This window comes from Brassica oleracea, chromosome C9 (genome assembly GCF_000695525.1).
Source record: "Brassica oleracea var. oleracea cultivar TO1000 chromosome C9, BOL, whole genome shotgun sequence".
Classification (NCBI taxonomy): Eukaryota; Viridiplantae; Streptophyta; class Magnoliopsida; order Brassicales; family Brassicaceae; genus Brassica; species Brassica oleracea.
The window spans coordinates 18412297-18428020 of NC_027756.1; the positions used below are offsets into that span (position 1 = coordinate 18412297).

The 15724-nt window shown below is 35.0% G+C and overlaps 1 protein-coding gene across 1 annotated transcript; it reads right to left on the minus strand.

Annotated features, from left to right (window-relative positions):
* Positions 1 to 4525: 4525 nt before the first annotated feature.
* Positions 4526 to 15063, minus strand: LOC106313988 (disease resistance protein RPS4-like). The gene is made up of 5 exons (XM_013751941.1): positions 14484 to 15063; positions 8812 to 9991; positions 8410 to 8724; positions 5464 to 6366; positions 4526 to 5290 (listed from the first exon to the last, which is right to left on the minus strand). Exons 1-5 carry the CDS (start codon positions 14948 to 14950, stop codon positions 4601 to 4603), a joined length of 3555 nt encoding a protein of 1184 aa, XP_013607395.1. The 5' UTR covers positions 14951 to 15063; the 3' UTR covers positions 4526 to 4600.
* Between the last annotated feature and the right edge of the window lie 661 nt (positions 15064 to 15724).

Consider the following 15724-nt stretch of genomic DNA (forward strand, 5'->3'; position numbering starts at 1 on the left):
GTTGGGCATTACCGCAAAACCCCACCCGGCCCCGTATTCCTTGGGATGGTTATCAGAGGGTGTGAACTTACGTATCACACAGCGTGCCCTTGTGTCTTTTTCAGTGGGACCAATATATAAAGATCGTCTTTACTTTGATGTTGCACCAATGGACATTAGTCACCTCATACTGGGAAGACCATGGGAGTATGATCGCCGAGTGACGCATGAGGGAGTTACAAATACTTATAGCTTCACATGGAATGCACAACAGATCGTACTTTTGCCATCTCGCGAGCCTCCCACTCCTGCGTCGCCTGCTCCTCCAGCCAAGCAGGCAACGTCCCCCACACCACAGCAACGCTCTACCACGATGTTGTGTTCATACTCCACTTTCATCTCAGAGTTGAGATTAATTCAACTGGTATCACGTTTTATTGGAGGTCTCCGATCTCAATTACAGACAGCAATGGCTCAGTTCGATCCTTCAACGATCAGCGAAGCACAGCAACGTGCAGCGTCTCTTGAACAGCAATCACGATCGTCTAACTGGAATTCTTCCTCTACACGTTCGCGATCTCAGGACCAAACAGTAAGCACCAATCCGGCTACAACAATTAAAGAAGCTGGTGATGCTTCCCCTTCTGTCACAAAACCTGCGACACAAGATGAGCAACAACTACGCCGTTCAACACGACCAAACGCTTTGCGTTGCTACTCTTGCGGTGAACAATGACACAGACAGACAGCGTGTCCTCATGCTACACGCCGAGGACTAGTCATCAATGAACCAGTAGATGAACTAGACGTCTACGACTCTCAGGAAGAAGATGATGGCGAGAACGACACCTTAGTCCACCAAACAGCGGGCGATAGTGGTCATCTTCTACTTCTTCATCGTTCTTGTCTTGCACCATGTGACAACAAGATGACAAATGGTTACGTACAAGCATCTTCCGCTCGATTTGTACCATCCAAGACCGCATATGTAGCTTTATAATAGATTCAGGAAGCTGTCGCAATGTAATCTCGGAAGACGCAGTAAAGAAGTTGGGCATTACCGCAAAACCCCACCCGGCCCCGTATTCCTTGGGATGGTTATCAGAGGGTGTGAACTTACGTATCACACAGCGTGCCCTTGTGTCTTTTTCAGTGGGACCAATATATAAAGATCGTCTTTACTTTGATGTTGCACCAATGGACATTAGTCACCTCATACTGGGAAGACCATGGGAGTATGATCGCCGAGTGACGCATGAGGGAGTTACAAATACTTATAGCTTCACATGGAATGCACAACAGATCGTACTTTTGCCATCTCGCGAGCCTCCCACTCCTGCGTCGCCTGCTCCTCCAGCCAAGCAGGCAACGTCCCCCACACCACAGCAACGCTCTACCACGATGTTGTGTTCATACTCCACTTTCATCTCAGAGTTGAGATTAGCGGATCACGCCTTCGCCATCATACCAGTGACACAAGAAACCGCCCCCACGGCAGCTTCGTCTCCATCAAACATGTCCTTGTCAGCGGTTTTAAACGACTTTCCCGACGTCTTTCCCGCAAACTTACCGAAAGGTCTGCCCCCTCTACGAGATATACAACATCAGATCGATCTCGTTCCCGGCGCAATTCTTCCCAATAGACCACATTACCGTATGAGCCCGAGCGAGCATGAGGAACTGCGTCGCCAAGTCGAAGATCTGCTCCGCAAGGGACACATTAAAGAAAGTCTAAGTCCATGTGCAGTCCCAGCTCTTTTGATTCCTAAAAAAGACGGTACGTGGCGTATGTGTGTGGATAGTCGCGCGATCAACAAAATAACCATCCGCTACAGGTTTCCAATTCCAAGATTAGATGACCTATTGGATCAGATTGGATCAGCAAATTCTTTTCCAAAATCGACCTCAAGAGCGGTTATCATCAGATTCGAATTCGTCCCGGTGATGAATGGAAGACCGCTTTTAAAACTCGTGAAGGTCTTTTTGAATGGTTAGTTATGCCTTTTGGCTTGTCTAATGCTCCTAGTACCTTTATGAGGATTATGAACCAAGCTCTCCGCGAATTAATCGGCCGCTTTGTTGTCGTCTACTTTGACGACATACTCATCTTTAGCCCTTCGATCAGCGAACATAAGGACCATTTGCGTCAAGTCCTTACCGTTCTACGTCGAGAGAAGCTTTTCGCAGCAACACAAAAGTGTGAGTTTGGCGTGTCGCAAGTCCTTTTCTTAGGATATATAGTCTCGGATAAAGGACTCTCGGTGGATATGTCTAAAATTGACGCTGTCCGGTCGTGGCCTGTACCAAAATCAATTTCTGACGTACGAAGCTTTCATGGTCTTGCCTCGTTCTATAGACGCTTCGTCGAGCATTTCAGTACTATAATGGCGCCAATTACGTCTTGCATGAAAGAGGGACGATTTACTTGGACGCAAGAGGCATTCGTGGCTTTCAACTTAATAAAGGAAAAGTTGACTTCAGCTCCAATTCTTGTCCTTCCCGACTTCTCTGCTACCTTCGAACTACATTGTGATGCATCAAAACTTGGAATCGGTGCAGTCCTCAGTCAGCGTGGGCGTCCGGTGGCCTATTTTAGTGAGAAGTTGGCCGGTGCTCGCAGCCGCTATAGCACATACGATGTCGAGTTTTATGCCATTGTTCAAGCTATTAAACATTGGCGTCACTATCTCGTTCATCGGGACTTTGTGTTGTTCACCGACCATGACGCTCTACGCCATCTCGATAGTCAAGCAAAAGTTTCTTCCCGGCATGCTGGTTGGATCTCTTATCTCCAGCAGTTCACATTCTCCATTCGTCATCAGTCGGGGGCAACTAATTGAGTTGCTGACGCGCTTAGTAGGAGGCATTCCCTGCTTACTACAATGCATACGCGCGTTTTGGGGTTTGAAACGTTTGCGGACTTATATAAAACAGATGACTTCTTTGCCAAGGTTCTTATCGACGTACAACTCGGTATCAGTGACGATTATGCATTAGTTAATGGCTTCTTATTTAAGGGACTTCGTTTATGTGTTCCTGATTGTAGCCTTCGTCTACAAATTATCAGCGAACTCCACAATGAAGGCCATGTCGGTAGAGACCGAACACTTCAGCTGGTAACTTCGTCCTACTTCTGGCCAACGCTTCGTCGCGACGTCGAACGATTTGTGTCACGCTGTAGAACCTATCAACACGGTAAGGGTAAAGCAACTAATGCCGGCCTTTATCTCCCTCTTCCTGTTCCGACGCAACCATGGACTGACGTAAGCATGGATTTTGTCTTGGGCTTACCGCGAACACAGCGGGGTCATGATTCTATCTTTGTCGTGGTCGATCATTTTTCAAAGATGGCACACTTTGTGGCCTGCAAGAAGACGACAGATGCCGTTAGTGTGGCCACTCTTTTCTTTCGCGAGATCTATCGTTTGCACGGCGTCCCTTCCTCCATCGTTTCAGACAGAGATACGCGGTTTCTCAGTCACTTTTGGAAGTCTCTTTGGAAACTTTTGGGTACTAAGCTTGATATGAGCTCTGCTTACCACCCACAGACCGACGGCCAGACGGAGGTGGTTAATCGATCTCTTGGTAATCTCCTGCGCTGTCTTGTTGGTGACAACATCAAGTCATGGGACTCCAAACTCGGTCAAGCTGAATTCGCCCATAATCATGCCTTGAACCGAAGCCTGGGGTTTTGCCCTTTTAAAGTTGTTTATGGCATCGTGCCGCGTTGCCCGTTGGACCTCGCGACAGTACCTGACTTGACTCGCCATCATGGCGAAGCAATTGAGTTTGTTGACAACTTGCAGGAACTACACCAGACAGCTCAACAAAATGTAACACAGGCAGCTTCCAAATACAAATTGGCGGCAGATTCAAAACGACGAGAAGTTCTATTCGCACCAGGAGACCAGGTTTGGGTGTATCTTACAAAAGAGCGCCTTCCTTTGCGCGAATATAACAAACTTAAGTCCAAGAAGATCGGACCAGTGGAGGTTGTCGAATGCATAAATCCAAATGTGTACCGCGTCAAGCTCCCTTCGGATTTGCGCACTTCGGATGTCTTCAATGTTAAACACCTTTCTCATTTTCATGGCGATAATGACGTTCAAGATTCGTGGACGAATCCTCCGCCACCCGGGGGAACCTGATGCAGCACACCGTCTTTACTATGGGCCTCGTTCAAACCTCGGCCTTTACTTGAGCTTTACGTATGGTTTTCCTTTTAATTATAGGAATAGATAATACTAGATTTCCTTTTCGAATTAGGACTTGGCTTTTTAGAATTAGTTTATATATCAAACTTTAGACTTTGTATTGGGGACACTACTTTGATTTATAAAACTTCAGTTTACGTACAGAGCTTATAAAAGCACTTAGAGGAGTACTCTAACCCTATTTTGATCTTGCCGAGAGTATCGTCAATATCAAAAGACCTTCTTGCTTCGTTGAGAGTATCAACGCGCCAAGAATCTATCGATCTTGCAAGTTCTTTTCAAGTTCTTGTTAGATTACTTGTTACCTAAGCTTCCGCTCTCTATCAACTTGTCGAATCACCAACACTAATTGATTTACGTTTGAGATTGGTATCACCCTCGAGGTTGAGCTCTCTTCCTGTCCCATTTCACTGCAGATACAACCATTTCACTGCATCATAGTCAGTTTCAGACCCTCTTTCCTCGCTGATCTCACTGTCCTTTCTTGATGAAGCTGCATCATAACTTTCTTCACTTTGGGTGTTGCTTCCAGTATCACCATGGATGACGTCATTTGTAGCGGAAATTACACCAGATGATTTTTTCGGTGACAAGCCATGATCAGCTTCAGTGGATGCATAGATCAGACTAAAGCCACACTTGAGCACCTCGCAGTTTGTAACCTGCCTTGTCCCGTCTATCACTTGGACTTTAACGGAAGCTTCCGTAGCAACACAATCATTCCTATTGTCAGTTTCTCCATTACACTTGTTTATGCGAGACCAACTCATGTAGCCAATAAAGACATGACTAGATACGATTTCCATGGGCTTGTCGCTGTCGTGTTCATTGCAGCCTCCAAGAATGCAGTTAAAGCGGATACGAGACCTGTTTTTCTCCGTGAACTCTCCCGTGCATCTTACAGAAAGACGGCTATTCTGAGTTTGAGAGTTTGCGAATGAGACAACAGCGCAAAGAGCTATACCGGTAATCCCACCATCACTCCAGTGCCTTGGCAACTCTGCCTTCAAAACTGACCCAACCATTCGGTGACTGAACCATACAGGTAACTGCCAACCAGGATAGCAGATTCTGATCGAAACATCGAGAAAAAAGCCCTGAAAATGTTGGTATTACCAGGGAACCATAAATATGTAACGACTCTAGAAATAAATTCCTCAAATAAAACAGTGCATACAAATTCACTAGAACATATCAATTAACTATTGTATTCATATTTTTCCTTATCTATTTAGAATTCATCATATTCTAGAAAATAAGGGAATATTACCTCGTCGTATCGGGCCACTGCATTTGACATCAACTGAATTTTCCTCCGAACGTAGGTTTCAATACTATTCTCTGCAACTTGATCAAGTTTGTTACAGTTACTGAAGTTAAACGTGGAATGTATATGCTTAGTTTCCCCTAACCAAAGAGGCGATGGGTCCGCCACCTTTTCAAGTGAAATGCAACCGTGTGCATCTAACAATTCAAGATTTGGTGGAAGCACTGGTACAGAACTAAGTTCTTTGCAATACTTCAAGTTAAGCCACTTGAGATGATATAGCAAACTGATTTCGCTCGGCAAGCTTTTGAAAATGTTTCTACTCAGGCATAAATGTCGCACAGATGATAACAAGAAGCTTCCACATGGCAGTTGCTGGGGGAAATATATGCCTGTTCGGTCGAATAGTAAAGTCTTCAACGCTGTTTGAAACTTTGGTAATGTCTCAAGCTTTGAACAACCAGAAAGTATCAGCTTTTCAAGTGCTTTTAGGTTTCCGACTGTATCGGGGAGGCTTGAAAGGTGTACGCAGTCATTCAGTTTCAGCAAGACTAGACTTTGGAGGTCCCCTATCGTTGAAGGAAGTCCTTTTATCACTGTACCATCTAGGTAGAGTTCTTCCAGATTCTTTCCAACAATATGGAACTCCTCAAACCTTGAGCAGCCGCTAAGGATAAGAGTTTTCAGAGCGATTAAGTTCATCTCTGGAAGAGACTCGAGACTCGTGCATCCTCTCAGGTTCAGGAATACGAGACTATCCATGTTCTGAACCTCTTCGTGAACCGCCTTCAGTTCTGTGCAGCCTTCAAGGTTTAAAGTTTGAAGGTTTCGAGCCTGCGATAAACCAGTCAATGTGCGCAGCTTACACGAGTTATTCATATCCAACCACTTTAGTTTTGATGCATCCTGTGATCGAAAACAAGGTCTTGTTAATGCATGAAGAAGTGCATGATTTTTGAAAATAATGCTTTATTGTTATCAAAGCACAAAAAACTACTTATCGTATATTGTTTAATCAGTCACCATTAATGAGACTAGCTTTTCGAAACTGTAGGTTGTATCTGATAACATTTATTTGTGATCTACTATGTTACAAGAAAAGATTGAATAAGTTGTTTGGTTACCAATTGACGCAATGATTGTTGAAAACCTCAGTTATGTGAATTTCATAAATAATTTTACAGACAAAAAAATGTAAAGAAAACTGTCAGCAACAAAAATATTATTTTACTGGTTTTATAAAATTTTAGAATATTTTCTACCCTTCTTTTTTTAAAGATCAACTTTTAAAAGTTTTAACACACATGTATATATATATTTTATGTACTATTATTATTTTTCATTTTACATATTATTAAATAATAAAATATATATTGAAAAATTATAAGTCTTTAACTATTATGTATAATTAAACTGGCGCAAACATATAAATCAAAAAAATCATTGTTATTTATCTACAATAATTTTATGGCAAATAAATCTAAAAAATCAGTTTTATATAGTTTACATGATATATAATTTAATTTAATTGATATTAACATATATATATAATATTTTCAACATGACTATTTATTAAATGAATTTTTCTACACATATAATTTTATGATCATTTGTATTTTTTTAACAAAAAATAGAAACCATTGATAACAATTTTGTAATATGAGACTTTTAATGGTTTTATTAATCTATAGCCGTCTTAAAAAACTGAAAATATAACATATATGAAAAAAATTTATTATATAGTTAATGTGATTATTTAATTTATTTTAATAGTGTAAAATTAAATAGAAATGAAAGAGGATATACATATTATTATCAAACCTTTGTTATTCAAAATCATTAACTGTCATATATATTTTAATATTATTAGATAATTCTCTGGCTTTTATTTAAGGATATAAGGAAGAATATTTTTATACATTCATAATAAGTTACATGATTAGTTTAATTAAAATCATATTATATATTTAGATGAATCAACCTATTTTTCTAAGAATTCTTAAAATCATTATAGTAGTGACAGGTGTCACAGATCAAATGTTGTAATGTTTCTTAAATAATATATAAGGGGTTTCAATAATTAAAATATGTTTATTTTAATCAAAATATAGATAAGTTTTTAACAAAAATTAATTATCTTTAAAATTTTGAAAAATTCTTAAACATTCTAATTATGTTTTAAAATTTAAGAGTGAATTAATTATACTGTGGATAATCTTAAATTGTAGACTAAAAGTTTTAGTCTCAATTTTAAAATTAATTTGTTTTTTTTTGGCTATTTGAAACTAATTTAATTTTTTCATTCCAAATTTTTTTTTTAAATTAAATGTTATTCACAATTTCAGTACTTTCAGCCCTAAACTTTAAAATAAAACTAGAATTTTAAAGATTTTTTGTTAAGTTGAAGATTTCTTAAGAAAATTTGAAACTTATAAATATTTTTGATTAAGATCAATATAGTTTGGGTGTAAAAATCAGTATATTTTTCAAAGTTAGTGTATAATAATAAAAGTAAAAATAATTAGTATTTTATTTTAAAAAAAAAAGTATTTAAAAAAATTATTTTAAATATCAGTACATGCTATTTTAAAAAAATTATTTAGAGTATTTTATGCTATTTTATTTCCATTAACATCTATTCAATCCAAACATCTACAGTTTAGGAAATATTAATTAAGGCAAGTATTTAAAGATACTAAAAATCTATTTTTATAGAACAAAAAAAGTCTTTTTTTTTGTCATCTTTCAGGAAAAAAAAAAATAGAACAAAAAAAGTCTAAAAATATATCTTTCAGGAACTATTAGATATTAAATAATATATATAGGTACATAGTCAACTGACCCCAGTAAATTAGGGGAAAAAAAATTTAGTGTATTTTTTTCAAAAACTACTAAAAAATTTAGTTAAAATTTGGCATTTGACTCCAATAAAATAAAGGCTCAACGTACCTTGTCTCCGTCCCAAATCTGCTCCATCTTGCTGTATGGCAGCTTGAGGTCTATAAGATTCCTGGGGTCAAATTCTTGTGGAAACTTCTCGGATGGAAATTTCAGCCAGTGGAGATACCGAATCTCTTGCAATGTGAACTCAACTCCGTCAGGGAAGTTGACTGTGCATTCAGATTCACATACTTTAGGGCAACGAGAATTGTAGAATTTCAAGTATCTGAGATCACCCATGCTTGCAAATGTGTCACTATCTAACATCACGTTCTTCGTGACTTGAGACACATCGAAGAATATTCCTCTGACCTTGGTTGCTTGCTGGTAAATAGAATGAGAAATTTAGAATTGGTCAAAGAATGATACATGAAATGTGTCAGCTTAAATAATATAGAAATGAGATCTTACCGCTTTGGTATTTAGGACACCAACAATATCCCCATGGTTGAAGAGCCTACAACCGCTTTTTGTGTTTTCAGCGGATGCTTGTGAAAGGAGTCCCATCGCTAAAGTATAAAACATATCATTCATCTCCAGTCGACCAGCACAAATGTTGATCAAGAACTTATCTGCGAGAACTTTAATATCATCATCATGTAGCGAAGAATCCAACAAACTCTTCACATGATTCTCATCACCGAACCTAAAGAAACAGGCGATGTCGAGGAACACGTTCTTGTGGTGCTCGCTAAGGTCGTCATAAGGTACTCTCAAGCCATCTTGAATTATGTTGCTCAGGCCTTGAGTCAACATTGCTCGCTTTGATTCCCAGTATGCCTTATCCTTCAGATGAAGCTCACCCCCAAGTACCTTGAGAGCTAATGGATGTCCTCGTGTGTAATCCACAAACTCTTCTGCAAGCTTCCTAAGACCTGGGTCGCCGCAATAGTCTGCACTAGAAAATGCGTGGTAGTTGAAGAGCTTTAACGCATCAATGTGGCTCAGCCCCGGGACGAAAAAAGTATCATTGACTATTCCCTTTACAGCGGATTCGCTCCTTGTTATAATGACAATTTTGCTTCCTTCGCATATCCACTCCCTATTCTCAAGAATCGCATCTAACTGCTTCTTGTCACTCACATCGTCAAGAACAACAAATATTTTTTTCTTGCTTAAGCCAGCCTTAAATTTGTCTAGTGAGAAATTGGAATTCATCTGTTGTTTCTCATTCCCATTGTTTTTCCAATTATATAATTCAAGGAGGAGGTCTTCATGCAGTCTGTTGAGGGGAAGCAACTTTGATTTCTTGCAGATCTCACCCAGATACACCGTGTACATGAATTTGCATCTCTGTCTCTGCTTCTCTAAAACTTTCTTGGCAAGAGTGGTCTTACCTATACCTGGCATCCCAACAACACCAACAATGCGAGTGACTTTCGGTTGAAGTTCTAACTTATCTTCCAATTGCTTTGTGCGTGTCTCCATTCCATACAAAGAAGATGTGTCTGAACAAGTCCTGTCTTCTGCTCCTTTTTCTGTCAGCAATTTCTTCTGTGTCCCTCCTCGACCATCTGCTCGCTTTGTTGAAATGTCATCTAGCAGTCTCATTACTGCCTTTACGATTGCTTTAATCGCAGTTCCCTCGCAACTAAACAAGTTACAAACAAAAACATATTATTCCTGCAGTTTTATAGTCTTACCACACAAGACACAAAAAAGGGAATCCGAAAAAACATATGATGCAAAATAATTCTTGAATATGAAAAGGTTGTTAACATTTCAATTTGGATCAATGATTTGAATTTATTTGGATATTAAGATAGTGTTGTAAGAAAATATTAAGAGAATTTAAAGACATTTTGTGTAAATTTTATTGATTAGAAGAAATTTTAGGATACTTTAAAAGGAAAATTTCAATTTTACTACAAATTTGATAGCATTTTTCATTTTTACCTTTAAAATAATCATTTTCATAATACTTTAAGTTTGTGATAAAAAAGACTAAACTAATCCTTATAAATAATTTATAAATATTTACGAATATTTTTAGAAGTTTATAAACCCAACTTCACCTCGTAAATACTAAACCATAAAAATCACTAAATCTAAACTCAAATATCACACACACTAATTTTTAACAGAAAGTTTATGTCTGTGTTTAAAATCATCTCTAGTGGTTTCCCTCATTCCCCACATCCCAATTCTTAATGAGAAAAATTTCAATTTTATCCCAAATTTGATATCACTTTTCAAAACTATCCGTAAAGAACAACCATTTTTATATATAATTACGTTTGTGATAAAAAAGAAGCTTAAACTAACCCTTCTAAATTATTTATAAACATTTTAAATCATTATATAACATTTATAAAAGGTTATAAACTCAACCTACCCTTAAATACTAAACCCAAAACAATAATCAACAAACCTTAAACCAAAATTTTAGAGTATTTTGAATGTATCTTTAAAATTGGTAGCTAACTTGTGGTATTTAAAACAATTTATCTTCTTACTATACTCAATTTTTAATTTCTTGTATATTATTAATAACTCTTTTTATTTGAAATGATTTAAAATTACCTCACTGATTTTAATTTTTAAACTAAACTTGAATTTTATTAAAATAAAACATTTATTACATCAAATTACATAACCCCATAAAAATAATATTTTATATAAACAGTACTATATTACACTATTTAAACAATTTTGTGTGTTTTTAATTTTGGTATTAGTTTTGTATTTTAATGTTAATATTTAACTTTCGTTATATGTATATATATATATATCACTATATAATTACAATGTTTATAGTTAAGTGTTTAACTAACATGTTAACAATTATGTTTAAAACTTTAATTATTATATATAATAAATAAAACCTTTTAAAGAGATATTCTGAGCAGTTTTATTAAAAAAGTGTAAGTTGTTAAATTTCAAAATCAAACTTCTTCATATTTGAATTTTAAATGCAATTGTTAAAACATAAGAACATTAATATTAACCTAATAAAAACTATATATTAGAAAAAATATTGAGTTAATTATTCATGTAATAATTAATTGTTTTTTTTTTTGATATGTATTTGGGATTGAGATAGGGTTTAGTACAAGTTCTTTTTGAGATTTTGAAATTTTGGTTTTTTTTTTTTTTTGGGTTCAGGTTCGGTTCAAATAAATCCATAATCCGAAATATCTTAAAACATGATCCATTTGGTATTTACGTCGGATTCAGATCGATTCAGATTCTTTTTTATCGGATTTGATTCAGGTCAAAATTTTTTGGATTCTGGTTATTTTACCAGCCTTAATTATTTCCATATGTTATTCAATTGTGATAATATAAATTAAATTATTTAAAATAGTATTGAATTTCTCCATTTTAATATTTATTGTTAACGATACAGTTTTCAGTTAACAATGTTTGAGTAAAAGCCTTAATGTGCTTAATGTAATTTTCAAATTTCACATATGTCTAGGACTGAGAAAAATTATGATTGACACCAAAAGAAAGAGAAGGTTAACCCCAAAAAAAATTATACCAAATTTCCAGAATCGAACCCAAATCAAACTTCCATTTTCTAAAATTGAATAGATTAACTAATTGGCAAGAATATGTTTTTACAATTTTAGTTAACTATGTATTATAGTATTAAACTATATTTAGATTTTACTAATTTTCATTTTTGTTAGAATTTTGTGTGCAAACTCGAACTACAATATCACTGGAGAACATAACCTAAACAAATTGTGTATAACCAAATTGATATAAAACTGATGACGAATGTAAAATATTCAGTTTTACTAAAAAAACCCCAGAAATTCCAACAACCTGAACTGAATATACTTAATCAAATATTATCTCTTATTCATTAAAATAGTCAATCTATTTTTTAATAACTGGTTTTCTTAATGTAAAATTAATTTTATAATGGGTTCTGATGCAGATAAAAATTTGGGATATTTTCTAATATTTATTATTTATTTATATAATTATCTTTATTATTTTAGGGTTTTACTGTTTTCTTTATTTAGGCTTAAGTTTGTATTCAATTTATGATTTGATTAATAAAATGAATTTTCCTAAAATGATGTCTATAAACCATTAAGAAGAGTATTCTCAAACTCTAGTTTCCGGGTATTTTTTAGGATCAACGGATCCAGGAAAACATTGATTTTTAGGTATTCTTCGACTAAATAAAGATCATTGTATTTATAGTAGATTCCGCTCCATCAAGTGGTATCAGAACTAGTGTTTTAATTTCTAGTCAAAATTCGATTCTATAATCATGGAAAGTGAAGAAAAAATTTACATAGAAATTATTGAAGATCCTGTTTACGATACTTATGATGATGACTATGCACACATTCATCAAATATAAAGTACTGCAAGACATCGTCGTGCATGAAGGCGTCCATAACTCCAAGTCTACAAATATTTATTTATTATTTTATTAGTTATTTAGATAATTATTTTTCTTATTTTATAATTTTACAGTTTTCTTATATATAGCCAGCCGCCTAGGCTTAAATTTGTATTTAATTTACGATTTGATTAATAAAAAAAAAAATTAGAGAGGTTTCTAAGACACTCATAAGAGTATTTTCAAATTCTAGTTTTCGGATACTCTTAAAATCAACAGATCGAGGAAAACATTGATCATTGAGTATTCTTAAACTAAATAATAATCATTGTATTTATTGTAATTTCCGCTGCATCAGGTTCGTAGTAAGAAAATAAATTTACATCGGAGAACTTCCTTTGAATTTTCATATGTTGGAAACTGCTTTGGTAAAAGTGTGAATAATTTCTCAAACTGAGTGATTCATCAAATATTAAATTTACTTAATTTTTAAGTTAGAACTAGAATTTGATCCGCGCAACCGTGCAAGTTTCGTTTTATTTTTATTTGTCAAATTTTATGATCGGTTATTTTTTAAAATGTTTTTTATAGTGTTGGTATTGACCCGCATTTCAAAAGATAGGTATTTTTTTGTTAACAAAATTGTATTTAATGAATTTTTTAAAAATTATATATATATTTTATTTTATAAAAATGTGTTTTATATCTGTAACAAAATATATGTTTTTAGCTCCAGTTTATATAAAACAATAAAATGTGATAATCAAAATAGAATAGTCCGTCATTTAACATATTTTTCATTGATTTTCAAAAAATAGTTCTATAAATATGTATTCTACAAAATTGACTAAATATATTTATTTTGTTAATATAAGGTGGATTTGTTATGTAAAATAAATATGATATTTTAACTTTTTCTTTTAAAGTGAAATATAATTTTTGTTAACAATAAAATCTGATTTTCGTTTCCCTATTTTAGATTTAATTTTGAATTTTTTTATTTTTTATGAAATCATCAAAAATATTTCTAAGATTGGTTGAAAATTTTATTTTAAATATAATATAAACATATATTTATTAAATTAAAACATGGAATACAAATTGAAGCATGGAATACAAATATAGATTCCATGATTGTGGTGTTAAACGACACATTTGAAATGGATACAAATTTGACAAAAATTAATATAGTACAAAGATATATTAATTTTTTTCAAGGGATGGAAATAAAATCATCTTCTTTATAATGGGATGTTAAAATTAAAATTTGTAAAGGTTATCCACAATTTAATTTATTTATTCCTAAAATCTTAAAATAAAATTAGAAATCGTAAGATTTATTTTTGAATTTTGTAGATTTTAAGTTTTTTTTTTAAACTTATTAATATTTTGATTAAATAAATATAATTTAAATATTAAAATGAGCACATTTTAAAAATTGGTGTATTAAATAAATAAAATAATCTGTTGATGTATTAAAGGGAGTATAAAAAAAGTTTTAAGTATTAAAAATTATAATGAAATTTAGTTAATTTAGTTTAAATATTTTTATGAAATTTTCCCTAAACTTTTGTCCGGAAATTTTGGGTTTATTTCAGTGACTTTAAGTATCATGTTGGAAACGAATCGCTGCCAAAATTTCCAAAATAAACTTTTTACTAGCTTAATCAAAGCTAAGTTTTAGATTATTATGTCTAACAAAAAATTTAACGTTTTGCTGCGTACAATTTTCATTTCAGAATTAAGCATAGAAAAACAAAGAAAACTATGTATATACCTCTTTTCGTCCACTGTCTGGCCTAACCTCGAGGTCACAAAGTCGAGAGCGTTCTCCCATGTTTCTTTTCTATCAGAACTAAGTTTTGTCAAATAATCCCTAAAGTTTCCTTTTTTGTCCTTCACGCTAGCGACTGTCACTTTGTAGAACACCGGGAATACCCTCATTCTCTCTTCCTCCACACACTCTTTAATCTTCGCCAGCTCGTTCAAGCACCATTCTGACTCCGTGTACTTACTTGAAATAACAACAATCGCGATGCTCGACTCCTCAATCGTCTTGAAGAGTTTCTCTAGCTTTTCTCCCCTCATCTCATCTTCGTCTATGAAATAGTTGATTCCTTCCATTTGAAGGGCACCTACTAGATGGCTTATGAAATTAAGGCGTAGATCAGCTCCCCGGAAATTTAAAAACACTTTGTGTTGTGGCGGCTGGTGTACTGGGTTTGACGAAGTCGACGTTGCCATCTGGCGTATATATTTAGTGGATGTCTAGGGTGGTTGGTGGGTGGATGGCTTAGAGGATAGATGTTGGAGACACAAAATAGAAAAAAGTAAGCAATGACAATTGCTTCTGTCTCTTCTGAAGGGCTAGTGGGTAACTAAGTACACGATAGTGAATTGTATTTATATTGCCTTTAAGCAGTTTTTTTTTTTTTTACGTCGAAAGGCCATTCTATTACTCAAACTTGAGGTGGTTTGGGTAATCAAACCGGAATAGAACAACCAATAAAAAATAACTCCTTATGGAAGGATCTTGCAGTATTAGCTAAAAAATCTGAAATCTTATTGCGCGCCCGTGAAACATGAATGATGTTGAAGTCCGGGAAGCATATCTGTAACGTCTCTATCCTCTCCAATTCTGTCGCAAAGCTTGGCCACGCCTGTGGGTCCTTTATCATTGCAATCAGCTCCTTGCAGTCTGTCCCGAAGCTCTGACATGTTGAGTGTTGCAGCATATTCTCTATTGCCCACCGCAGTGCTTCTACTTCCGAATGCAAGGCTGATTCGAGTCGAGTGAAATTCTTTGTTCCCATAAGTTGAATGTTCCCAGCACTGTCCATCCATACCTAGCCGCATCCACTAAAGTGGGCAGGAAATGTCCAAGATCCATCTAACAAGCAAATATTACCCAAGCTTATGACTTGGGATACCTCAGGAATATTATCTTGTACCACAGGTTGTACCACGTCGTTAGCATCAAACCAGGCCCGACATTCACTCTCTGCATGTTGAACTAGC

Coding starts and splice junctions, on each gene's coding strand:
- LOC106313988 (XM_013751941.1), bottom strand. CDS start 14,950: ATGGCAACGTCGACTTCGTCAAACCCAGTACACCAGCCGCCACAACAC. Junction 9,992..14,483: donor CAGACAGTGGACGAAAAGAG/GTATATACATAG, acceptor TAACTTGTTTAG/TTGCGAGGGAACTGCGATTA. Junction 5,291..5,463: donor CAGTGGCCCGATACGACGAG/GTAATATTCCCT, acceptor CAACATTTTCAG/GGCTTTTTTCTCGATGTTTC.